This window comes from Artibeus jamaicensis, unplaced genomic scaffold (genome assembly GCF_021234435.1).
Source record: "Artibeus jamaicensis isolate MK-2021 breed Jamaican fruit bat unplaced genomic scaffold, CSHL_Jam_final contig_471, whole genome shotgun sequence".
Lineage (NCBI taxonomy): Eukaryota > Metazoa > Chordata > Mammalia > Chiroptera > Phyllostomidae > Artibeus > Artibeus jamaicensis.
This window is the reverse complement of record NW_026521850.1, coordinates 4,442,617-4,467,557: the sequence shown is the minus strand read 5'-3', so window position 1 is coordinate 4,467,557 and position 24,941 is coordinate 4,442,617. Positions and strand designations below refer to the sequence as shown.

The following is a 24,941-nucleotide window of genomic DNA, read 5'->3' as shown; positions in this document are numbered from 1 at the left end:
CCCTTGTGCCCGGCACCCCTCCCGGCCGGTGGCTGGCGTCCGGCGTCCTTCACTGAGGCCACTTTCTCTGCCTGGGTCTCCGGTCCCCGCGCAGAACCGCCTCCTTATGGACATGTGGCTGCAGCCTCGGCCGGGGAGACCTGGGCCTGCCCAGCTCCTGCCCCGGAAACCCGCCCAAGGCCACAGGAAAGGGCACACGGCAGGGGAGCCAGCTCACTGTCCCTCCCTGGGTTACCGAGGGTCACACCGGGGACACTGGAGGAGGGAGCTTGGAGCCTGAAAACCAAGTGGCTGAACCTTGAGTAAGAGGCTCCGGGAAGAACACTGGGTGGGCACCTCGCCTCTGACCCCCCATGTAATCCCCTCCTCTGGCCCACAAGGGGATCAGAAGACCCTCGGCTCTGGCATCTGAGGGTTGTGGGGTTCCGCCTGTTTGGGGGCTCCAGTGACGTGTGGGGGCATGGCCATAGAGGGGGGTGAGTCACAGTTTCCCGGGCAGGGTCAGAGCCTGGGATCTGGCGGCTTTGGGATTCACCCTGAGAGAGGACGCGAGAGGGGGTGTGGCCCTGGCTGGGGAACGCACGGGGGACACTGGCTTCAGGCTGGGCCCTTGGGCAGGCTCTTGAACCTCCTCCCCCTGGTGTCTGAGTCTGTGTGGCGGGGGCTGTGGTGACACCACTTCTGAGTGTGTTGGAGCCATTCATGAGATCATCTTCCTGACACTGTCCCCGTGCATGTCACTTGGTAGTTCAAAACACTACCCTTTATACCTCTTATTTGCTTGTTATGATAAGGGTCTGTCCCTTCTCAGGGGGAAGTTCAGGTCTGGGAGGAGAACGAGGAAGAGAGTGCCCCTGCAGATTCAGGAGACAAAGCCAGGCTGAGTGGGGTGTGAGGAGGGACTGCTGGTGGGAGGCCTGCCTGGAGGAGGGAGGCTTGAGCTGGGCCCTGGAGGCTGGTCGGGCGGAGTGGAGAAGGCGGCTTTAGGGGTACTGTCCCTGGGGTTGAACCTCAGCTCTGCCCAGGGTGGCGGGGACGGCATAGCTGTGCCCCAGGGCCAGGGCCCTGCAGGGCCAGCGACCCCACCTGAGGCGAGCCCGGGGCAGTGGCTTTCTGGGATTCTGCGCCGGGCCGCCAGGCCCCGATGAGAAAGGCGCGCGAGGGTGGCTTCTGGGGTTAGGTCCAAAACTGTCTTCCTCCTTGTTGTAGTTTTCCTAGCTGTGTTTACGTCTCCCTGGAACATCCCTCACCCCTGAGGCCGGGAGGGAAATTTGATGTCACGGTTTGGATGGGCAGGGGAGGTTTCTGGAAAGAGATGGGAAGAACGAGGAGGTGGAGGGTTTTCCATGGTGTTGGACGTTTGAAGCCTTAACAAAAGCCTGGGGAACTTCCTGGCCACGGGTCTAGGGACAGGGGCCTGAGGCCAGTGTCCAGAGGCGGCAGGGGACAGGGCCTGGACCCGCCTGGAGTTGGACCTGCTTCTGGCCTGCTGAGGGCCAAAAGGACGTGAGAGTCTGTTCTGGGGAATAACTTGTCTCTCCTCCCGGACTATAAAATAAGCCCAAGCTCCGGGAAAAGCATCTGGAAGAAGCCCTGAGGTCTATTAGCAGTGGTTAGTGTGGGATTTGGGGATGTGTGGAGCAGAAAGGAGAGGAAATACTCATGTGTGTGTCTAAATGTATCCTCGCTCAGCCGAGCGGGGAAGCCTCATTCAGAGGTGTTGTCCGGGGTAATTGCTAGTGTGGTATTTCCACTCTCCAGTGTCGCCATTTGGATCAGAAAGCGGATGGTTATGTTGTTCGTACAAAGTGTGTTTTGATTTTTGGGGCAGCGTCTTGCAGTTTCATTGCAGAAACTGCAGCAGACAGAGAGGCAGGGAAGAGATCAGAGACTGCCACCAGTGCCCCACGAAGTCGGCCCTTGGGGGTGGCGGACACACAAGGGACCCTGGAAATGGTCACTCAAGTCTAGGACATTTGCTAAAGGAAACGCCTTGTGGCCCAGGATGGGGTGACGTGGTCTCAGAGGCCCCTGTGGCCCCTCAGGGGTGGGCTTCCCAGGCGGTGTCACTACCAGGAGCGGGAGAGTTGTCCCCAAGACCCCACACAGGCCTACAAGGTGGGTCGGGGGCTTCCTGCTCCTGAGAGCTCTCCAGGGGTGGGCCCCCCAAGTTCAGGCTGGCCATGGAGCTTCGGGTATGAGTCAGCCCCAGGTTCATGAGGGTCAGGCTGGAGGTGGGGGGACCTCCCAGTAACTGGGGACAGTCCCCTGGGGCTGGGTGGGTCCAGCCGCCATGACTGGTCACCTCCCTGCAGATGCGCCCCAGCTGACGGAGCCGCCCCGGAATGTCACCGTGGAGCTGGGCAGGAGCGCCTTCCTTGCCTGTCGCGCCACAGGCCGCCCGCCCCCAGTGGTCGCCTGGCGCCGGGCAGACGACCGGCCGCTGGAGCCCAGGCGGGGCAGCCGGACCAGGCAGCCAGACTCGGGAGTGCTGTTCTTTGACAGTAAGAGATCGGAGCAGGGGTGGGTGGGCAGCAGGGAGTCTGGGTGGCCAGGGCAGGACCCTGAGCCCCAGCGCTGCCCGTGGGCGGCACAGGGTTACGTTCACCTGGGTGACTCTGGTCCAGTCATCTCCCTGCTCTGAATGGTCATAATAACGATAATGGCCAGGCTGCCACCTGGGTTTGAGGGCAGGCCACCCTATGGGGCCGTGGTGTGGGTGACACCTGTGTGACATTAGCATAGTCCCTGACGCATGTCGTAGGTCTTAGCCACTACCACCACCTCTCCACTAGAGCCACTGTTTACCATGTGCCAGGCTGGCTGCTGGGCACCATATTCATGTCCTCTTGCTGACCCCTCCCAGTCACACTGCCAGGTATTAACGAATTGTCCCCATTCTACAGATGAGCAAGCCGAGGCCTTCTGTCCCTCCACAGCCTGGCTCTGTGCCCCATTGCCCTGCTCTCTGCCACCCCTAACCCTCCCACCTAACCTCTGCAGGGCCAGGCTGTGCCCAGGGCTCCCTCTGTGCCTGGGCGAGGAGCCCGTGGGGGTCGGAGCCGTGGCGTGCCCCCAGCAGTCAGGCCCGCCTCTCTCTGCCCTCAGGTGTGGTCCCTGAAGACCAGGCCTCGTACATCTGTGAAGCTCAAAATGTTTTTGGGAAGGTCCAGGCGGAGACCCGGCTGGTGGTGACTGGACATGGTTCGTTGGGGGATCTAGAGGGGTGGGGCAGGTGGGAGGTGGGGACACCCCAGGGGGCACCCCATGGCCACCCATCCTTTGGGACAGGTGTGTCCAGGGCTGGGTATTCCGAGGGGAGCACCTGCAGCCCTGCCTCCTGGGCAGGTCCCCGGGGAGGGGAGGGCGGGGCCTCTTTCCCCAGAAGACCACCCGCAGCAATCTAGAGGGACCGACACTTTGTCCTCTCCCCACAGCGCCCCCCCAGATTGCCAGCAGCGCCTCCACTGTCCGGGTGCTGGAGAGGCAGCCCGTGTCCCTGCCCTGCATCGTCCTGGCTGGAAGGCCCTTCCCGGAGAGGCGCTGGCTGAAGGCCGGCCGGCCGGTGAGCACGGGCTCCTCCCGGTGAGGCGGGCGTTGGTGCTGGGTGACAGAGGGGCTGTCTCATTCACACCTTGGCCCCCACTTTGCTGTGCCCCTGATTTGGAATACCATCTTCCGTCCTCGCTCTGTTTCCTGCCTCTTCTGAGAACATTCTCTGATGACGTGCTAAGAGCATCAGTCACCCTCTAAGGTCAGCCAAGTCCGGTGGGGCAGCCTGTCCCCCTGGAACCCAGTGGGAGGATCTGGCCTCTGTCAGTGCTGAGGTCTGGGAGCAGGGGTGTGCTGGGGGCTTGGACGCTGTGCGCCGGTCACCCTGTCCTGGCCCGGGCACTGTGACAGCTGCCCGGCGGCCTAGCGCAGCGCCGGCACACCGCGGCCACTTGGTCCCTGCACACGGGGTTGCTCCCCTCTATTCTCTTCTCCTCTCCTGCCCACTCCTTCACCACCTGCCCCTTGGCCCTTCTGCCCTGTCGGCAGACATGCGGGGAGTCCTCGTGCCCTTGAGGCCAGAAAGAGGTGCCCTCACCCCATTATACTTCGAAGCACTAGAGACAGCTAGGGAGGCAGTGACTGTGTGGCCGTCTTTCTGTCCCTGCTGCCTGGTCTGGGTGCTGTTGTCCCAGCAGTGGTGCCGCCCAGCGTGCGTGCGTTGTGGAGGCTCACTGTGTCCGTGACTCACAGTCAGCCTGTGTAGTTAGACATGACCTGTGGCAGGCCACACGCGGGAGTGGAGCTGGGTGGTGAGCACCCTTCCTGAGTCGGGGGCACGTGGGAGGGGGTGGCCCTGGGCCTCACCAGTGCCGGGACTGGCCTGTTTGCGCTCAGTGGGCACGCTGGGTCCCCTGCCTGTGCGGCTCCCGAGTGCAACAAGTCAAAAGGTCCTCCAACTGGCTCGGCCCCGAAGGGCCTGGTGCTGCAACGTCCAGGAGCCGAGTGTGCAGCCAGGCTCATGGGACGGGGACGGGGACAGGGAGGCCACAGGAGGGGCCCGGCCTGGCTTGCTGGAGGCTGCCCAAGGCCTGTTCTGGATCAGCGTCACCTGCCACCCTGATGCTCATGGGGCCCTAGGCGGCCACCAGGAGCTGCTTCCCCTGCTTCTCGCACTGGGACCCCATCTGAAGTGGTCACACCTCTGCTCCGTGTGCCTCTCTTCTCTCCCTGGGGCCTCGGGGAGGCAGGGCCTCAGGGCTCCAGCCCTCCTCCTCAGGAGGCCCCGGCCGGCCCTGTGCTCCCAGCAGAGGTTCCTCCAAGCTGGCTGGGGTCAGGCGTCTTGCCCTGTCCAGTTGGCATGGCGAGTGGGGTGGGGGCGTGCTGGGAGTCAGGCCCACCTAGCCGTGAGGGTCCGTGGAGGTGAGGAGTCTCAGGGAGGGGGTGGGGGCTGGCCTCACCCCTCCCCACCAGCTCCCCCACCTTCTGCCAGTCCGGCCTGCACCCTCCCGGGTGGGTGTCTCTGAAGGCTCTCTCTTAGCTGGCTCCGAAAGGGGCCAAGGGGCCAAGCTGGCACTTCCTCGCTCTCCCCAGCTCCCGCCTGGCAGTCGACATTCCGTTCGAGCTGATGGCAGCCTCCACTTGGACCAGGTGCTGCAGGAGGATGCTGGGAAGTACAGCTGCGTGGTCGCTAACTCGGCTGGCTCCCAGCGCAGGGATGTGGAGCTGGTGGTCCACGGTGAGTCCCGAGGCCCCCGAGGCTGTGGGGTGGCGCCGTGGGTGGCCGGGACTGGGGAAGACGTGTGCGGGGACTTGACCTTGAATGAATTTGTTTGAAGAGAAACTTGCATGAATCCTAATGACTGCAGGAAATTTAGAGATTGGAGAGGTAAGTAAAAAACACTTACCTGTGGGTGCGTACTTCATACTGTGCACACCTGTAAGCTTGCACACACACTCTCATCTATAATAAATTGTGTATCATATAAATTATGCATTTTCATACCAATTATACGGGCATTCTGTCCGTTGGTCTGCGAGTTCTTTGTAGGCACATGCTGGAGCATGTTTTAAAATCAGGCGGGGACCGCAGCGTTACACCCCGTCTGCAGCCCGAGAGTTTCCTGTTGTGCTGCGTCCGTGACCCTTTTCTGTCAGTAAATTCCCAGAAGCATCGGTTTAAGGCTGCGCACCCTGCTCGGATGAGCCTCGAGTACCTAACCTGTCTGCTCCCAGGGACGCCCTGGGGAGAGAGGCCTGGGGACCCCGCCTCCGCCCATGTGACCGGTCCTTCCTCCGGAGAAACCCCTCACCGTGGAACGGAGCCTCGAGTCTCGAGGATTGCCCGTTTTTAGGGCTTTTCGTGTGTTTTGCCCGGTTACTCTCCTACTCACAGCACCCCTCCACCCAGGTCCCACTGTCCTTTTAAAGGAAGATGAGGAGTTTAAAGGAAGTTCGATTATAGTTCATCCTTGACCAAGTTTGTTAATGCTCTCTTTTTAAAAACTTTCATTTCCTAAAACCCCCAAGGGCGGAGCAGGAGTACACACTCTTCCCCATTTTTTAGGGGAAGTGCAGGAGGAGGCTGGGTGTAGAGCCTGGGGTCTCGTCTCCCCGTGACCGACCGCAGTGGTGGTCGGAGGCTGGGCGTAGGCCCCATGAAGACCTCACTCTGTAACTGCTCCGGGGCGTGGGCTTTGAGAGACTCGTTCTGGAGTTCGGGAAGCTGAGGCTCCGAGGGGGAGGGGCTGCTCCGGGTCACAGGTCAGCAAACCATGCTGCCCATGCAGGGTGCGTCACCCGAGGGCCCACTGCGATGGCCCAGCCTCTTCGGCAGGGCGGCGTGAACCACACCGCTGTTCTGGCTTCCCTCCCGACTCTCCACGCTCCTCAGAGACCCGTCTCGGTGCCTGCAGTGCTGGGTGGTGCCCGGGAGGGATGTGGCATTTGTTGCCAAGTGGACTTGCGCTGTGACTGTTTTCTGCCATTTCTTATCTGGCCATCTCCAGCGAGTGGGAGACAGATTGGGGTCATGTAGCTTTTTTGCCGATCAAGGAATATGGGTGCCAAAGGATGGAGTGGTTTTTCTTCGAGTCCCGGGGGGGGGGGGCGGGGGCAGGGCGGGGGCCCAGGTGTGGCTGCCCTCTGAACTTGAGCGATGGCAGCTGGGGGTGCTCTGTGCTTTTTCCTCTACTGTTGAAATGTTTGTGGGGTTTTTTCCACTTGTGGTGCAATATTCAGAACAGAGGGTTTACCATTGTATTTATTTTTAAGGGTACAATCCAGGGGCATTGAGGATCTTCACATGGTTGCATAACCATCCCCTATCTGTCTCCAGAACTTTCTAACTTTCCCAAACTACACTCTGTCCCTGTGAAACCCCGACTCCCACCCTTCCCCGGCGCCTGGGCCAGCACACTGCACGCTGTCTCTGGATTTGCCTGTTCCAGGCACTGCAGATAGGGGGCGTCGTGCAGTATTCGTCCTGTGCTGGCTCATTGCACTTGGCATCACGCTTTCAAGGTCCATCTGTGCTGTGGTGCCTGATTTTCACTCCCTGTTAAGGCTGAACGCAGTTCCCCACACACACACACCACATAATGCCCGTCCATCATCCATTGTCGGAAGTTTAAATTGTTTCCACCTTTTTGCCATCGTGAATAATGTCACTATGAACTTTGGTTGTTTTTCAAAGTGCCACCTAGAATCCAGTCCCCCGCCACCCACCACGTCACCAATGAAGGGGTTCCAGCCTCTCTCCCCTGTGTCGCCTCTGGAGTTCCCACCCCCACCATCACCTGGACCAAGGTAAGCGGAGCTTGTCACCACTGAGTGTCACGGGCAGGCCCAGCGCCTCGTGGGGAGGGGCGTGATGCCACACTGCCCCGGGGGGTGGGCTCTGCCCATGTGTCTGTGACTGTGCCACAGGAGAGCAATGCCCTCACCTCCGGCGGCCCCCACTACAACGTGAGCAGGGACGGTACCTTGGTCATCGCCCGGCCGTCCACCCAGGATGCGGGGGCCTATATCTGCACCGCCACCAACACCGTGGGCTTCTCGAGCCAGGAGATGCGGCTTTCTGTCAACAGTGAGTGCTGGCTGCCCCGGTTCTGGGGGCTCGGGGCTTGGCGGGGCAGCCGCAGGGGCCTGCCTGGACCCTCAGACCTTACCTGCCCCGCCCCCCTGTACCCTGGTCGACCCACCTCTAAATTCTTCCCATGTGAAGGGCACGTGAGACAAAGGTCAGAGCAGGGTCCCTGGTGGAGTGGACGTGCCCTGAGAGCAGTTCCCATTCACGTGCAAGCGCAGTCAAGTGGTCTCTCCCTGTCTCAGCCCCGTGCAACTGCGGGGGTGGGGAGGCATCGCACCAACAGGCTGGCGACGCACAGCCCTACACTGGACCCCCACCCCTGCCACCTCAGTGGGCCCCTCACCAGCCCCTCCCCCTGACTCTTTGTGCCCCAGACACTCTGACTTCCTTTCAGCCTGTTTCAAGGCCACAGCCTCAGGGCCTTGCAGTGTAGTTGCTGCTGGTTAGCATGCCCTGCCCTCACCTCTGGGCCCAGCCGGTGTCTCGCATCCCTCCCATCCGTCAGATGCCAGCTCCCCCCGACGCCCCAGGCTGGGTCCAGTCGCCTTTCTGTGGAGGGTGGGACGCCCCCTTTGGGATGCCCATCATGACTCGGATCAAATAAATGCGTGTGAGCGGTTTGCCACCCGGGTTCCCTGTGGGCCCTCCCTGCTGAGCACAGGGGTGGGACCCATCCTCGCTGCCCTGTCCAGCGGTCACCCCAGAGCGGGCACTCAGAGCCGCGTGGACGAGTGAGCAAACATAATCCTGTCTTCCATCATATGCACCCACGGCCTCTACTCTCGTCCCCCTCTGTCACAGGACATATAGGGACACACGTGTGGGCCCTGTGGGTCTCACTGTCCCCAGCTGGCTGGCTTGTTCAGTTGTTGGTGCTTGGACTCATACCGGGTGCCTTCAGTGTAGGAGCGCCCAGCTGGAAATGTGGGGGGGCGTAAGGAAGGAGGGGTTCGGGTAGTCTCCCCCACCGGGAGCCTTCTGCTCGACAGGAGGGGGAGGAGGTGGGCACAGATTAGCACAGCCCCCTGATAGGGTTGGGGGAGGCCAGAGGGAGACTGGGCGTTGCCTGGTGGCTGAAGTCCTGGGACTAAGTGGGGTGATCACAGGGGACAGGGTGTAGAGAGGAGGAGGAGGAGGAGGGAACCTGCCCCCATGTCCTCAGGGAAGGGACGGCAGGTGAGGAGGAGCCAGAGGGGCGTATGTGGGGACAGGAGCGGCTGCATCAGTGCGGCCACCACACGGGGGCGCTGGGGAAACCAGCGGATCTGAGCCCGCCCGAGCCAGCACCCTCCTGTCACGATGGAGCCGCACCCACCTCCGCACCTCCCGGGTGGCGGTGCCACCTCAGCTTCCTGGGGGCCCCGTCCCCTGGCTCCCTGACCTGCTCATAGTCTCTGCCTGTTTCCACCAACAGCCAAGCCCAGGATCCACGCGAATTTCTCACATGATACAGACCAGCCACTGAGAGTCACAGCTAAGGCCGGTGATGAGGTGACCTTGGACTGTGAGGCCCAAGGCTCCCCACCCCCATTGGTCACCTGGACCAAGGACTTCCACCCTGTGCCAGCCGTCACGGACAGGTGACCCCAATTGCATGGCCTCGGCCTGGAGAAGGGGAAGAGCTTGGAGTTTAGGGGAAAACCAGCCTCCGGTGGCTGGTGAACCAGGAGGCGTGAGGACCCTGTGGACGCTCCCAGGGGGCGTGCATTCACTTCTGCGCGCAGTGCCTTTGTCCCTGGGTCCCCTGAAGCCTCTGCACGGACCTTTAGAGCGTCCACAGACACACAGGGTGAGACCCTTTGGGGACAACCATCCCCTGGCATTTCCCGCCCTGCTGCTGGGAGTCGCACATGGGCTCCGGCTACCTGCAAGGCAGCCCGTGTTGCCTGAGCTGAACCAAGTGAGGCTCAGAGAGCTGGGGTGAGCCGCTCACTGACCCCCAGCTGCGAAGAGCAAAGCTGTGGCTGGTCTGCATCCTGACCGTGACGCGAGCTCCATCCTCGCCCCCTCTGTGGCCCATGAGTCTGGCGGCTGGGCTTTCTGACTCAGCTTCTCCCAAATGGTCACGTGTCCTGGGAGTGAAAGGCGGCTGGCTGGGGTGTCCTTCAAAGCCAGGCCGCACCCGGCAGACAGGGGGTGGGGGTGGTTCCAGACAAGAGAGCCTGAGAGTTCCAGGGGCCCTGGACCCATGGGGGTGGGGGAGGACGGCTGCAGCTCTGGCTGGTGACATCAGTGCTGGCGCGGCCTTTGAAAAGTTCCAGAATGGGGAGTTCTCTGCAGCCCCCACCCCCGGCACCCACACTCGGTCTTGCCTCCCAGAACATCTGTTTGGTGGGCCCTTCTAGTCCTTGGAGCCTGCGCCTCTGAATGCAGTGGGGGCCCGTGGCCTGGCTGGGTCTGTGGCACGCCCACCTCAGGCTCTGTGGGTGTCCCTGCAGCTCCACGTCCTGCATGGGGTGGGGGTGGGAACCGGGGGAGCCCACATTTGTTCCCAGAAAGCCCAGTCCTAGTCCCTTGGCTGGGGGTGGGGGGATGGCTGGGAGAGGGTGGCCAGTGGCCAGGTGCTTATTTGTTTAGGACTCTTGCTGAAACAGGGGCCTGCAGGTCCCCTTTGTTCACCCCTTCTTGTTGTGATGCATGGAGACAGGTCCTCGGGGAGTCGTAAATCTGTGTGAGCTGCTTTTGCAATCCTTGAGTTTTGCTCTGTTCCCTCTCCCCTGCCCTCTGCACTTCTCGCTGGCTTCCAGCCTTCTCCCGAGATTTATGAGATTCCGGGGCTTTATCATGATGAGAAGGGAAAGAGGCCTGGGGGCGGAGCTGGGCTGAGGAGCTCTGAGCCCAGCTGGGTCCGTCGCGGGTATGTGGCCTCAGGTCTCCATCTGCAAGGTGGACTCTGTGTAAGTGGTGTTCGTGCGACGCTGTGACGGATGCTGGAGCCTCGGTGCGTCGTAAATCGCTCCTCTGGAGCACATCTGTCTGCTGCTGTTCACAAACTGGAGCATCGTCTGCAGCTTTTGAAAATGAACCCATCTGTTATCCTGTTTCGTTCTCATCCACTTTTTTAAGATGCACGTGCTGAACAATTCTAAGTTTTCGGTATATTCGGAGTTGTGCGTTCATCACCAGGATCAACTTCAGAACACTTCCAGCGCCCCTCCCCTGCTGTGAGCCTCCATATTAATCGGCAGCTTCTTCCCATTCCCGCCCCCACCCCCAAGCCCAGCCCAGGCCCTGGCAGCCACCAGTCTGCTTTCTGTCTTTGGATTTGTCTCTTCTGGACGTTTCAGGTAATCGGGCTCACACTGCAGGTGGCCCGGTTCACTTGGCATTGTGGTCTTAGGGTGGCCCACGTGGCAGCGTGTGTCGGCACTCTGTTCCCTCTTGTGGCCGGTCGTACCCCACCGTGTGGGCAGACCGCCTTTGCCGATCCAGCCACCAGTGGCGGGGGTTTTGGTTCCCAGTTGCTGGTGGGTAACATTGCCGACTTGGGTTGCATTTAAACTGCACGTAAGTGCCCTCCACAGACTCTGGGCCCCTGGTTCCCGTCTTGACTGTGTCAAGCGCCCAGCAGCTGTCGGGCAGCTTCCCCACACAAGCCCAGCGCACGCAGCCTTCCCACCGACGCGGCTCCCTGTGGTCTCTGGGCCATTTGCCCAGAAAACGGACAGTAGGAACCCCAGGAAAACACACACCGATGGGGGGCAGAGCGCAGGCGTAGTGGGGCGGGGGGTCGGCCTGCTCTTCCGGTCCTCCCTCTCCTTCCTCTTCCCCGAGGGCGTCCCAGACTCCCCCCGCTGTGGAGCTGCATTCTGGAAGCTGGAGAACTTGCTCTGGGGAGCGGGAGGGCTCCAGCGCACCCCCTCTCGATGGGAGGTGCCAGCTGCTCACCCTTCTTTCCTCTCGGCTGGGCCGTGCTCTCCCCAGCTGGTCGAGTTGCCCCCTCTTCTGTGGCGGCTCCTTTCTGCTGTGCTCGCTAACTCTGCGGAGTGTCAGACTGAGAATCCCCATGTGGCCGAGCCTCTGAGGGGCCCTCCGTGTCCCTGTGGGCGGGCAGGGCTGGCCCTCCGATGCCAGCGGGCCTGGAGGTGCGCTGAGGGTGACAAAGAAGCCCGTGGGGTGGGGAGAGCTGGGGCCCTGGCCTTCTACTCCTGGGGCTGGGCCCGCCACACACTCACACACACATACACACACATGCACAGATACCCACAGACACACACACAGCAGGTGTGCAGCCCACGCCAGGTGGCCACTGCAGTCTCTGGAGGGTCTAGAAGGTCCTGGTGGAAAGAAGGCCCCGTGAGGTCTGAGTGGCCATGACACAGGCAGTGTGCACGGCCCTCCGCAGCTTTTTCCTGTAAACGCTTCTGTGGAACTCAACTTGGTGCACCTTCTGCTCTGCACTCGTCACGGATGCTTTCCTCCCTTGACCCATTTCCTCAATTCATCCCAGCCCTGTGCCTGGCTTTTCATTGAAAGGACAGCGTAACGTTCCTGTGCGTTTGTCTCTCGTCGTTGCTAAGTGGCTCCTCTGAGGCATGAGTGCCAGGGCCAGTTTTCTGGGGTCCTGAATGGGGCTGTGGGCATGTCTCTGTGCAAATGCTTCTCTCTCTCTCCTGGTCATTTCCCTGGGGGACAGTCCCATAGCAAACGGCCAAGTCAAGGGTGGGAATGGTCACTGAGTCCTCTTGACCCGTTGGAACGGCTGTTTGTGGAAAGCCCGTGTGAGCTGTGAATTCAGAACTGAAGGCAGCAGGGTTTCTCGAGCTACTCGTGTGCCCAGGACTGTGCGGGACCCGCATCGCAGAGAGAGACCGCGAGAGGTCAGGGTCGAAGACCTGAGGTCCCCTCTCAGCCTTGCTCCCATGCACGGAGTGAACCCAAGCGAGACTCTGCCCCTCTCTGAGCCTCGGTCTTCCCGTCTGAGGAATGAGCGGCTGGACAGGGGTGGTGGCCAGACAGCGCCTCGAGGCCCCGGTCCACGATCCCACCCGGGGAGGCTGGGGCGCGGCGGTGTTTCTAGGCAACAGTGTTTGTTTGTGGCTCTGATGTGTAGCTGGGACAGCTGCTAGTGCTTCTGGCCCGGATCAGGCTCCCGGCGGCAGCCGGCCAGGGTCCCACACGGGGGCCAGATTCAGCTGCATTGGAGAGGAGGAGAGAGGACAGCTGAGGAATGGACAGTCGGCACCCCAACCCCTCTCTGTCCCAGTTACCCTAGGGCACAGCGGTGGGGCTGCAGCTGGGGTTCCGGTGGCTCGGAAAGAAAGCTGCCTGCTCACTGCTTGGCAGGGACAGCCCAGGGGCCCCTCGGGGTTCTTCACCTCGGTGGGTCCTCGCAGCTCCTTGCTGCTTGCTGGCCTGGTGGCTCTGAGGTCTTGGTCTTGTCAGCCTTCGGCCAGTGGCTCTCTTTCTGGAAGGATCTGCAGTGAATGAAGCTTCTGAGCAAACCATTTAGGTCACCACAGTGGTTGGCAGGGTGGGAGCAGAGCACAGGGCGAGTCCCAGGCCAGCCCTGACCAGCTGGGTGGCCGGGAAGCTTCTGCAAAGGGGGTGACGCCTGTGGGACCCATGGGCCGTGCAGGCGTGGCTGGTGGGAGCTCCGGGCGAGCATGTGTGTGGAGGGTGCCCTGCAGTAGGTGGCACACAGGGTGCGCCCCCCAGCTGACAGCCACTCCAGTTGGCACGGCTTGGCATGTGTTTCATGAGCTCACAGGGACGGCACCTTCGCCCTCCCTCTCTTGTGTTGTCATTTGGTGGCTATCTGCCCTGCTCCCTGAATTCTCCAGCTTGACTTTCCCAGTGGGGCTTCCTCACAGGGGTCTGGTGCAGGCGAGGCCCCAAGAAGGAGAGGAGGGTCAAGGTGGCCATGGACGGGTGCGGGTCCCCCTTGCCCCCGCTGGTGCAGGTGGGTGGGCCCTTGCCCGGTGCAGGCTCAGATGCCGCCCCAGCAGACATGGGCACAGGGTGGGTGTCTCTGGTGGGCTGGGTAACTGTGGGGACAGCTGTGCATCCTCAGCCACCGATCCTCCTTCTGGAAGCATCTGTGCTCTGGGGGTGAGGTTGACAGTGGGTCCTTGGGAAATGGGGACAGTGAGGCAAGAAATATGGAACACAGCCAGAGGCACTAGGCTCAGAAAAGCCAGCGGGCTGGGGCGGTCCAAGGACAGGAGCATTTCCTCAACCCCCGCCTGTGGCGGCCGGCCCACCTCAACCCCCTCTGTACCTGAGGAATGGAGGAATGGAGGAGCTGTCGGCTGAGTTGGGCCCTGTGCAGCTCGGAGCCAGCAGGGCTCCGTGGAAAAGCCGGGGCCTTGCTGCCTTGATGGGGTCTGGGGGGCTGGGATTTCTGCCAGATACTACTGAGCACCTGCTGTGGGTCAGGACCTGCACTTCTGGGCTGGGACGCGGCAGGGACCTGGGCACACCTGGCCGCTGCCCTCACCAAGCCGCCTGGCCGTGACAGGTGGCTGCAGGTGCCATAAGTGCCATAACGGCTGTAGGGGCCTGCAGCTGGGGGCGGGCCGGCTTACCTGAGCCACAAAGGACAAGAAGGCGTGGGAATGGGGGCCCGAAGGAGAAGGCGGTGCTGGGAGCCAGGCGGACGGTGTGGCCTGGGGTCTGAGTCACTCTGAGCGCTTTGGATCAGGTGCCTTTTGGTCCCTCTGAGCAGGTGGGTCCCCCGCAGGTCTCGCAGGCCCAGAGGGACCACCCCACATCTGCGTGGCTGTGTGAACGTTGGAGCTGACAGCCAGCGAAGGCCGAGGCCCAGTGGCTGTCATAAACAGGAAATTCCCCGGGAATCTGGGCGCCACACTGAGCCATCTGGACACTCGTGCCGCCACAGTGGACAGCTGCTGCTAATTACGCCACACGCACACGGCAGCACTGGGCTCCCCGCTTCTTTCCACTTCTCTCTGGCCCCGAGCCCCACCCCTGGCTGCAGCCCCCACAGCTGCCAGAGTTTCTGGGAAAGTAGAGCGGGAGCTGTGGGAATTATAGGCTGCACCTACCAGCCTTGGGGCATCATGGCAGCCTTCTTGGAGGAGGTGATATCTAAGTACTGAGGTATGAGCAGGCGATATCCAGGTGAACAGGCTGTTCCTGTTCCTTTCAGAGGCTTGGTGAGGGAGGAAGCAAGGGGTTCTGTGGTCTTCAAAGTCGCAGAAGGCAACCTCTGAGACAAAGGAGTCCAGAGCTGCCTTTCTGAATACGAAGTAACTAGGTTCGGAGCTGCATAGCATGGCTGGAACAGACATTGCACTGTACATCCAGAGCTCCGTTTGGCAGCCCGGTCCTCTTTTCAGGACCCACCTGCTTTGCAGCTGAGGTTTGCTAGAGCGAACTGTGTCCCTTCCCAGAGCGAGACTGTGTGCTCCAGCTGCTAACGGATTTGGCCCTTGTCAGGGGGATGTCTGTGTTATTCAGCTTAAAACATAAAGAGAAATGCCACGTCGAGGGAGTAGATCCATGCAGGGAAGGTGCTCACCCGTCCCTGGGACAGACACGGGAACTTGCAGCCTTTCTCCTCCACTTCGGACCTGCTCAGGGCTGCTGGGCTCTTGGGAGACTGGGGCCAAGGGCCCGGATGCGATGGGCAGGGCTTCTCACCAAGAGCAGGGCCGTCAGTTTATCGAGCACTTACTATGTCCCAGGCACCGTAGGCTCTGCGTGTGCCACTTCACTCGGTGCTCGCCATGTCCTGTGACTCCCGACGAGGACTCGGTGGCTCAGGGAGATGCAGCCCTTGGCCCCAGGTCAGCCCGTGAGGGGCAGAGGGTGGGTCATGCTGGGGCCCCTGCTATCCCAGCCCAACTTCCCTGAGGTCCGCTGTGCTGGGCTGCTTCTCAGGGTGGGGACACTCCCTATATCCCTGAGCCGTGCTTCCAAGGGGTGGTCCCCTGACCACCTGTCTCAGAGCCACCTGGGGCCTTGGCAGGACCCAGTTCCTGCCCCCCATCAGGTTCTGGGCAGGGCTGGGGGTCTGCGTGTTCACACACAGACAGGAGAGGCCTCTCCCTGCCAGAGCTGATGGCGTTCCGTCTGGGGCCCAGGGCTCTGGCTGCTGCGCATGGGGGCACGAGAAAGAGGAGAATGAAGGAGGGGTGGAAAGAAGGAAAGAAAAACATCTACATGTTTGAATGTCTGCTAAGTCAGGGCGAGGTGAATCAGTTGTGGTGTGGTCACGCGAGGGGTTACTCTAAGCAGTGGAAATGGATTAGTTAGACCTACACACGTACGCACGATGCCATCTATGTGTTTTAAACCAGACAAAACTGAATCGCGTATTGTTTATGGATGCACTGTTGTCACTGTGGTAACAGCTGACCTCGGCTGAACACTCCCCTGCTCTGGGCGCGGGGCTGTGAGTGAGGTCATTCAGCCGTCTGCACAGCCCTTTGAGGGGCGTGAGCCCGGCTGCTGCCTCTGCGTTCCACAGGAGACCACGGGGGCACAGAGAGGTTATGTGCTGGCCCAGCCCTGCACAGCAAACACCAGCCCCTAGGTGGTTCAGTCCACTGGCGGGGCCCTGGAGACCACTGCCCAGCGCGTCACTCACAGCTGACCTCGGAGAACTTGCCCCTGCTGGCTGCTCCAGGCAACCTGGAATGGGGGTGGCTGGACAAGGGGTTATTCCCCCACTTTACAGATGAGCCATGGGGCCATGGGGCAAAGTGAGTGACCCATGAGCACACAGTGTGAACTGCCAGCATGAGTGACCTGTCCGAGGAACACACGTCCCACACTTTGCTTGCAGCTGCCTAGGAGATGGGGATTACTGTCACTCCCATTTTGCAGAGGAGGAAACTGAGGCTCAACAGCAGCAGAAGGGGGAGTGGGTACCAGGCCTGGAGCCTAGGCCTGCTGGGCTCTAGAGCCCGCCTGTAGCCTGGTGAGCACAGGCAGGGGGTTGGGGCTCAGAGTCACCACCCCCTAGCAGGCCACCTGCACTCGGGTCCAGCCGGGGCCAGTGGCCGCAGCTGCCCTTTCTGTGTATGGGATCAGGGGCTTCAAGGAGCCAGCACATGTGGTGGTGACGTGATGTCTGCAGGGGCCCCCAGGGGCCCACCCAGCTGCATGTGCCTGGCTGGGGGTCCTGGACCCCTGTGGGGTGGGACTAAGTGACTCAGCAAGGTGGGCTGGATACAGCTTCCCCCTCAGGGGCCCCACACCATGCTGGATGGACCACCACAGAACCCTGGATCTGGGGTCTGGCTTGCCTTGGCCCTTAGACATAGGGTGCTTGGGCTGGTGGGTTCCCCCAAAGCCACGGGGAAGGCCTCCAAATGGAGCCTCATCCCCCACCCCCACCTGGAGGGAGGCGCTGGGCCCTGGGCTGAGCCCACGGGGGCGGGGGGATCTGTTCACCAGCCCTGGCCCCTTGGTGTGTCCGTGTTATAGATGAGGAAATGGGGGCTCCGTGGGCGGGGGGGGGAACTTTCCTCATCCAGCTAGGAAAGGCTCAAAGCTTGGACTTGAACCGAAACTGTCAGACTCCTAGTTCAGTGCTCTCTGTTTCGCTGGCTGGGGTGGGACCAGGCCTTGGCCCGGCAGCTCAGGGAAGTGGAGGTGGGGCAGGAGGAGGTGTGAAGGCTGGGTGGTGGCACTGCTTTAGTCCCGGCAGGCTTCCTGGGGGAGGTGGCAGGCTTGAGTTGGGTCTGGAGGCCTGGGGTCGGTGGGGGCCTCACCAGTGCTCCACTCCCCTGCAGGTATCGCCTTCTCCCATCCGGCTCCCTGCGTCTGGCCCAGGCCCAGGCCGGGGACAGCGGCCTCTACGAATGCAGAGCCAGTAACCCCGCGGGGTCGGCCTCCCGACACTACATCCTCGGGGTGCAAGGTAGGGCCCCGCCCTGTCCTTCAGGCCTTCACGGTGCCCCTCCCCAGAGGCGGACCTGCCAGCTCTGCCACCTCTTCTTCCTGGGGTCCCCCAGCACCGCCCCCCCAACTTCCTGTCTGTCTGGAGCCAAATCTCCCTTCCTCCCCCCCCCTCCTGTCCCTGGTGGTTGGGGCCTGAAGATGCTGTTCCAGAGGCCCCCTGAGCACAGAGGGTGGGGCCCAGCAGGGGCCTAAGGCAGTGGGGACTCGGGGTTGTGACAGGGACCCACAAAGGTTCCCGGCCCATCTGGTGGCCTAGGCTCCATTCACAGAAGCTGGCGGTGGGGTTGTACCACCGAAGAGGCAGGGGGCTTGTCATCTCTCTCCAGGAGCCCCAGGAATCACAGGTGGGGGCGGAGGGTCAGCTGTCCAAGGCCCTCGGGCCCCGCTGGCCCACCTCCTGCACTCACGTGGCCGTGGTGGAGAAGGGTGTCTGTGTTTGTAAATGGGAGAGAGCACGATGTTTTGTGTCATGTGGGAATTATAGGCAATTCCAGCGTCCATCAGGACACATGTTACAGGCATTCCTTTACCTTTTTCCGTGGCTGCTTTCACACCAGAAGGCGGAGTTGTATAGCTGACACAGAGGCCATCTGGTCTGCAGAGCCTAAAATTTTTGCTCTCTGACCCCTGACAGAGAAAGCCGACCCCTGATCTAAGTGAACTCCCCCCTTTACAGGGCAGGTGGGCTGAGGTTCAGCGGGGGAGGGGCCCCAAGGCCCACTGAGGTTTCCCAGCCCAGGAGAGAGATGAGGCGGCAGGGGCAGGCCGATGGGCAGGGCTGGGCTGGGCCGAAGCCAGGCTCCGCGACCCACGAGCTGTGTGACCTTGGGCCAACGGCTCGGCCTCTCTGAGCCTTCATGTCCTCCTCTGTAAAATGCTCATCCTGCAGCCGTCAGAAGGGGTATTGATGATGTCAGGTGCTCAGCCTGGTGGAAGCTGTGATTGTTATCAGTGAGCGTGGGGTGGTGTGGACAAGACGTGGACGAGACGTGGACAAGACACGTATGCCTTGTGCCCTGGGCCACTGGGCTGCTCTCTGCCCAGGGGCCAGGACCCCTTGTGATTTTTTTTTTCCGGGTTGTTCCTCTAAAGCTGGGAAGCAAGCGGGTGTTCCTTAGCTTCCCCTGAGGGTCCAGGACACTGGTCCCAGTCTGCTGTGCAGCACCCAGAACAGGGCGGCCCGTGGGGTTTCCTGGGCCCACCTGGTCCAGCCCCCCAGGAGGCTTCCTGGGCTCTGGATCTCACGGACCAAGGGTTGGGGCCGCTCGGGCCGAGGCAGTGGGTGACTCTGGCCAAGTCACAGAACCTTTGAGACCCTCCTCTCCTCACCTGCAAATGGGTGTGGCCTGACCTGCCCCTGAGAAGGAGAGAATGAGGAGGAGGGTGGGACTGTCACTTGAAAACACTCAGGAGACAGAAATGACCAGCACCAGCCTCCCTGAGCTCAGGCGGAGAGAGGTGGGGACAAGCGACAGCAGTGACCGGCTACCACACGCCAGGCACAGCCGGGGAAGGCACAGCCGGGGAGCCGGGCTGGAGCCCCTGTTTCCATTCCCTGGGGACTCTGTGAGGAGGGGAAGCCGAGGCTCTGGCTGTGCAGGGTCCTGTGGCCTGACCCACAGGGGCAGACCGTCCTCCTCCCTCCCTGCTGCCTCCCCACTGTGGCCTCTACCCTGAGTCAGTCCCGCCGCCCCTGGGTCTCAGTTTCCCTATCTGGCACTAACAGATTTCCCAGCTAGTGGCTATCAAATGGTGTTGGGTGAACTCGGGTCTGGCGTGGGGGTAAGACGTAGGGAGTGGAGAGGGTTGCAGGGCGGATGGGGGTGGGCAGGGGTTGGGGGAGTCTGCTCCACAGGTCTGGGCTCTGGGACCCCCTCACCCAGGGCCCCACCTTGATCCCCTCCCTGTTACCCTCTCAGTCCCTCCGCAGGTGCAGCCGGGCCCTCGGGTCCTGAAGGCCCTGGCGGGGGAATCACTGGACTTGAACTGCGTGGCCGAGGGTACCCCACCGCCCAGGCTGAACTGGTCCAAGGACGGGGTGGCCCTGTGGGGCAGGGGGCCCAAGGGCTCCATCCATTTTGCAGCCATTCGAACCTCCGATGCCGGCATGTACCGCTGTGAGGCCTCCAATGGCGCTGGGGTGGCCTCCTGGGAGCTGGAGCTCAGGGTGCTGGGTGAGTCCCTGAGCCTCGGGACCCATCGCTCCCTCCTTCCCAGCCGCAGCCTGGGCTTCTGAGGGGGCCTGTCTGCTCTTAGGGCCCTGGGGCTGCTTGTTCCCTGCCCTCCCCTGAGGTCCCAGCCACCAAGGTGTCGGGCAGCCTTTGTTGGCCCCATGGTGCCCTGTTCCAGTGGACAGAAGGCTCCATGGAAAGTGACCAAAGAGCAGGGCGTGCGCCCAGCCCACCTCCCCCACTTACCAGCCGGACAACCGCAGGCCATTCATTCGCACTCTGACCTCAGCTTTCTCGCCTGTAAAGTGGGTTGCACGATATGTGAGTTCAGTGATAGGTGTGCAAAGCGCACGGTACATACAAAAGTCTGGACCATTTTCACTGTTATAAAGTTAAACTAGCAAAGCGCAGCTGAAGGGGCAGGGCAGGGAAGAGAGATGTTTGCCTGAGCGGGTGGCAGCCCGAGCTTGGCGCCTCGAGCCCCTGGGGCCTGGTGTGGCCCTGGTGGCTGTGAGTGGCCACACTGGGGGGGGGGGGCAGCCAGCTCCACTGGCCCTGACTCACTTGCCCTGTGGCCGAGGGCTGGAGCACAGGGCTTGCACCCTCTTATGTCCGGCTGGGGCTCTGGAGGAGGACGCCTTCCTCACAGCCCTGCGGGGGGCACCAGTCTTTGGGTTCACGGGTGTGAGTGTGACCATGTCACTTCCCACCAGAGCCACCGTACTGGGGGACTGACGACACCGACGGGCTGCTGGAGAGAGTGGCAGGAGAGAACGCCAGCCTGCCGTGCCCCGCCAGAGGTGAGGCTGGGCTGGGCGGGCGGGGGGGCTGGGGAGCAGCCTCCACCCACTTCCCTGTGCCCTGGGTCACATGCGATGGGCAGTGCACGACAGGAGATGGTGTCCTCACTTCCAGCCAGGGCCAGGCCAGGTGTTTCATGCCATCGGCACCCTATTGGATGGGTGTTAGCATTAGCTCTTTTTCATTAGGGGCAATCCAGACCCAGAAGGGTTATGCATCTTGCCTGAGGTCACACAGCCCAAAGGTGATCACAAAATGCCACGTATTTGGCCCCAGCCCCAAGGTCCCCCTGCACCTGGGCATGGTAGCAGCCAGGGCCAGGATGAGGAAGGCCCGAGGGCCCTTGTGGATGGGGGCTCAGTGGCCCTGCCTCTCCCCACGCCCCAGTCTTTCTCATAGAGCATGGATTCATGTGTCCTGGACAAACCAGCCCCTCTGAGGCCCCCTTTGGGATGGCAGCTCAGTGTGGAGCCCAGATAGCTGCACAGGGTTGAGCCTTCCCAGGCCATGTGACTGAGGACAGTCGACACCTCCTTCCTGATCCTCCGTCTGCACATCTGTGTAGTGGCGGGGGCGGGGGGGGGGGCAGTCCCTCTGTGCAGGGCAGGTGGCAGCTTCCTAAACGCCCGGCAGGAGTAGGGAGCTGGTTCTGGCCCCAGCTGTGCTTCATTGGGCCATGGGGCCCAGGAAAGTCCCTGGATGGGGACTGAGGGAGAGGCAGGTAGGAGGTAGGCACCCAGTGGGAGTGGTGGGAACCTGCCTGCAGGGTCCTGTCTGCAGAGCCACCCACCTGGACGGACGGGTGGCCTGGCCCTTGACCGCGGCACCACCTTGTGTCGGTCCCTGGTAACAGCAAGCAGCTGGTTTGCAGTCTCCAGAGGTGGGACCCACCCAGCCAGGGGCCTGCTGTCCTTGGTACCTCAGGGCTGCCCACATTCAAGGGCGAGTCCTCTGGCCTGGACTTCAGCCTCCTCAGCATAACCGAGGCCCCGTCCGATACACACTGCCTTGCCCTGGCCGGCGCCTGCCCCCTGGCCGCCTCCCTTTTCCAGCGGCTGCCCGTTGGGCAGTGTTGGGCACTGGCAGTCAGCAGCCAACTGACAGTGGCCTTGGACGGCTCCAAGGGCTAAAGCAGAAAGCGCTGAGCCTGGAGGATCTGGGACGTAGGAGCCCTGGTACCCGCGGCGGGGGCCCCACCCGCCTCCTCGTTGGGAGGGACGGGGCCTGACACGGGGCTGCTCCTGTCGTGGCCTCTGTCAAATGGGAGCGCAGAGGTGGGTGCGGGTTTCCAGGGACAGCCCTGAGTCCCCCGGAATCTCCCCCTGCAGTGCAGCCCTGTGGTTAGAGCCCTTGAAGGCTAGATTTTCGTCTGCGCTGTTTGCATCAAGAAAAGTTCCAGTTCGGGCACTTCCTCCCCACCCTAACCCCCACCTGCTAACCTCCGTACCACCAGCCAGGAAGGTTGCCTTTCTCACGTGCCCCCTGCGTCTTCTATCTTCTGTACGACCAGATTAAAAAACTAAAAATTATTACCATAATTAACAGGGGGGAAAAGCTCCAGGGTTCAAAACCCAGGGCCCCTCCAGGCCAGCAGCTCTGAAGTCCCGGTCCCCTGGGCCGTGGCTGGATGGGAGAAGGTGGGCAGGGCTGTGGGAAAGGCCGGGAGTGCTGGGAGGAGGGGCGTGTTGTGTGTGCTGTGCATGTGTCCCCACTGTAGGGGAGCAGGCCCCGAGTAGCGGGACACTCGGACAGCAAACTGAAGGGGGCTCTACAAGGAAACAGACCCCTCGGTGGGGTTAGCTTGCCCAAAGATGCGCCGAGGGGCACCCCCCTTTCTCTCCCAGCCAGCAGGCGGGGCCCCAGCACATGAAGGAGGAGCAGCCGGTACAGAGGAGAGTGGGGCGGGGACCCTCCTGAAGGAGGTGACACCCAGGGTGTTTTGAATGTGTCATATCTGGGCCCTGGCCCCCAAGCCCACCCAGTGGGGGAGCCCAACCTCCCTCTGATGGCCTTTCCCCTGAAAGAGTGATGGGGACCGAGCGGGTGTGCCCACAAAAGGCGGCCGCCCTGCAGGGGTGATGGCAGGTGAAGTGAGGGGCATTGATGACAATGAGTATCAGCAATGATCAGTCGAGTCCTGATGACTAGCGGGGGCAGAGATGATTGGGGGGCTGAAGGAGGTGCTGAGCATGCTGACCCGTGGCTTTGGGAGGGAGGCCCCCCACTAGCTCCCCTTCTTCCTCTGTACCTACTCTGTGCCAGGCACTGGGCTTGCCACTGGGGGGCAGCAGGGGACAAAGAGAAGACACCGGCCCTCGTGGGGATGATAGGTGACGGAACCTAAGCTAGGGCACTAACTTCTGTCCGTGAGAAAGTTGGAGGGGGTGGCGGAAAGGAAGACACAGGGCGGGCCAGGGGCGTGGGTGTGCGGTGGGCTGTGATTCCAGTGGTGCGGGGGCTCCAAGAGCTCTTGGCTTTTGTGCCGTGGTCCCCAGGGCACTGGGCCGTGGACTTGTAGCCTTGGGTGGACAGGGTTGGCAATGTACCCCCGGGGGACAGTGTGGGTGTGGAGGGGAGAGGGCTGGGTGTTCGTGCTGATGACTCCCTTTGCCTGGCCAGGGACGCCCAAGCCACAGGTCACGTGGCGGAAGGGCCCATCCTCAGAGCCCCTGCTCAGCCGGCCGGGCCTGGCCGTGCTGGACGAAGGCTCTCTGTTCCTGGCCTCGGTCTCTCCCACCGACGGCGGAGACTACGAGTGCCAGGCCACCAACGAGGCCGGCTCTGCGTCCAGGAGGGCCAAGCTGGTGGTCTATGGTGAGCAGGGTCCCCGAGCCGGGCAGCTAGCACACACCTCTAGCTGGTATGGAGCTCAGCAGAGGGGCAGCTGCAGGCTGCCCCGGTGCCTGCGGGTGGGGAGGGCCTGAGGGCATTGGGACAGAGGCATGGTGAGTGGGCACCCCCCCCCACCGCCTGGCCCCAGAGAGACTCCCCACAGAGACCGTGTTAGGGGGAGAACCTGGAACTCTTAGTGGCTTTAAAATGGTCCAGTAGTGACGTCATTTTAAAGTGAGCACCGATGGCCCGCCTCCACTGAAACCTGCTGGAAGTGACCTGGGGCTCATGTCCTTCCCTCAGCTCCCCAGAGCTCCCCACCCCACCCTCTGCTGTGTGCAGAGGATGGGGAGCCCTCTCCTTGCCACCCCCCACCCCAGCTTGCCCCCCAGCGACTTGCCTGGGAAGTTTGTTACAGAGATATACCCGGGCCCCACCTTCAGAGGTTCCAACTTGGGACCTTCGCAGGGACCACGATGACAGGTTGAGTGTAGAACTGGATGGATCCGGCATCAAGCATCCTCCTGTGAACTCAGTGTCAGAGAGGGGTGCAGAGCCCGGGCACAGCCAGGGCCCCCCAAACCTGGGGCCACCTGTCCAGGCCTGGCATCTGGGGCTCTCAGGGCGGGGGATTTCCTTGGCCTCTCCCTGTTCCCAGTGCCCCCCAGCATCCGCGAGGACGGACGCAGGGCCAACGTGTCAGGCATGGCCGGGCAGTCCCTGACGCTGGAGTGTGACGCGCATGGCTTCCCAGCCCCCGAGATCGTGTGGTTCAAGGACGGGCAGCTGGTGGGTGTCTTTGGGGATGTATTGGGGCTCAGGGCAGGGGAGGACTGAGGTCCGTGATGAAGCCTGGGGGTCTGCGTGGTGGGGGAGGGAGGGAAAGAGCACTGTTCCAGGAGTCAGAAGCCTCAGGTTCCGTCACTGCCCAGCTCCCCAGGCCTCAGTGTCCTTACTGCTGCCACCGCTCACCAGCTCCCTCTGGCCTCTTCCGCCCAGATGCCCGCGGTGGGCAGCCACCACCTCCTGGACGGGGCCCGGGCCCTCCACTTTCCCAGGATCCAGGAGGACCATTCTGGCCTCTACTCCTGCCGGGCGGAGAACCAGGCCGGGACCGCCCAGAGGGACTTCGAGCTGCTGGTGCTCAGTGAGTGAAGCCTGCGCCCCCACATGTCTGGCCTGGCGGGCCGGGGGGGAGCAGGACGCTGTGGGCTGAGGTGGAGGGCACGCTTGTCCAGGCAGACATTAGACAGTCACGCGGTGGGTTATTCTAGTAGGGACTGTCACATCACGTGCCACAAGAGAGCGGTGCAGGCTGCCCAGGGAGCCAGGGTGGGGCCCGCTGCAGCCCGGGGCTTCAGGGAGCTTCCCAGGCAGAATGTGGGAGAAGGGAGGGCCACACCGGGGGACTCCACAGGCAGCGACTCTGCGGGGGTGGGGCTTGCAGTCTGAGCAGTGTCACCCCCACCGCTTCTTGTCCCCAGTCCCACCTTCTGTGCTTGGAGCCGGGGCCGCCCAGGAGGTGCTGGTCCTGGCTGGTGCCGAGGTGGAGTTGGAGTGCCGGACCTCAGGGGTCCCTGCGCCCCAGGTGGAGTGGACCAAGGACAGTCAGTGAGTGGCCCGTCCAGTGGATGGTGTGGGGGCGGCGCCCAGGCCTGGGCCAGTGGATGGGGGGCTTGACC

The 24,941-nt window shown here is 62.2% G+C and overlaps 1 protein-coding gene across 1 annotated transcript in view; it reads left to right on the top strand.

The window, feature by feature from the left end:
• HMCN2 (hemicentin 2) overlaps positions 1-24,941 on the top strand; it is a 130,574-nt gene that overhangs the window by 41,374 nt on the left and 64,259 nt on the right. The window contains exons 16-29 of the mRNA XM_053667844.1: positions 2,316-2,504; positions 3,109-3,204; positions 3,438-3,565; positions 5,086-5,230; positions 7,187-7,299; positions 7,420-7,579; positions 8,997-9,162; positions 17,287-17,414; positions 19,375-19,629; positions 20,340-20,426; positions 23,047-23,241; positions 23,918-24,048; positions 24,259-24,406; positions 24,744-24,870. Of these exons, the coding sequence (XP_053523819.1) occupies positions 2,316-2,504; positions 3,109-3,204; positions 3,438-3,565; positions 5,086-5,230; positions 7,187-7,299; positions 7,420-7,579; positions 8,997-9,162; positions 17,287-17,414; positions 19,375-19,629; positions 20,340-20,426; positions 23,047-23,241; positions 23,918-24,048; positions 24,259-24,406; positions 24,744-24,870 (2,068 nt within the window). The remainder of the gene's footprint in view (positions 1-2,315; positions 2,505-3,108; positions 3,205-3,437; positions 3,566-5,085; positions 5,231-7,186; positions 7,300-7,419; positions 7,580-8,996; positions 9,163-17,286; positions 17,415-19,374; positions 19,630-20,339; positions 20,427-23,046; positions 23,242-23,917; positions 24,049-24,258; positions 24,407-24,743; positions 24,871-24,941) is intronic.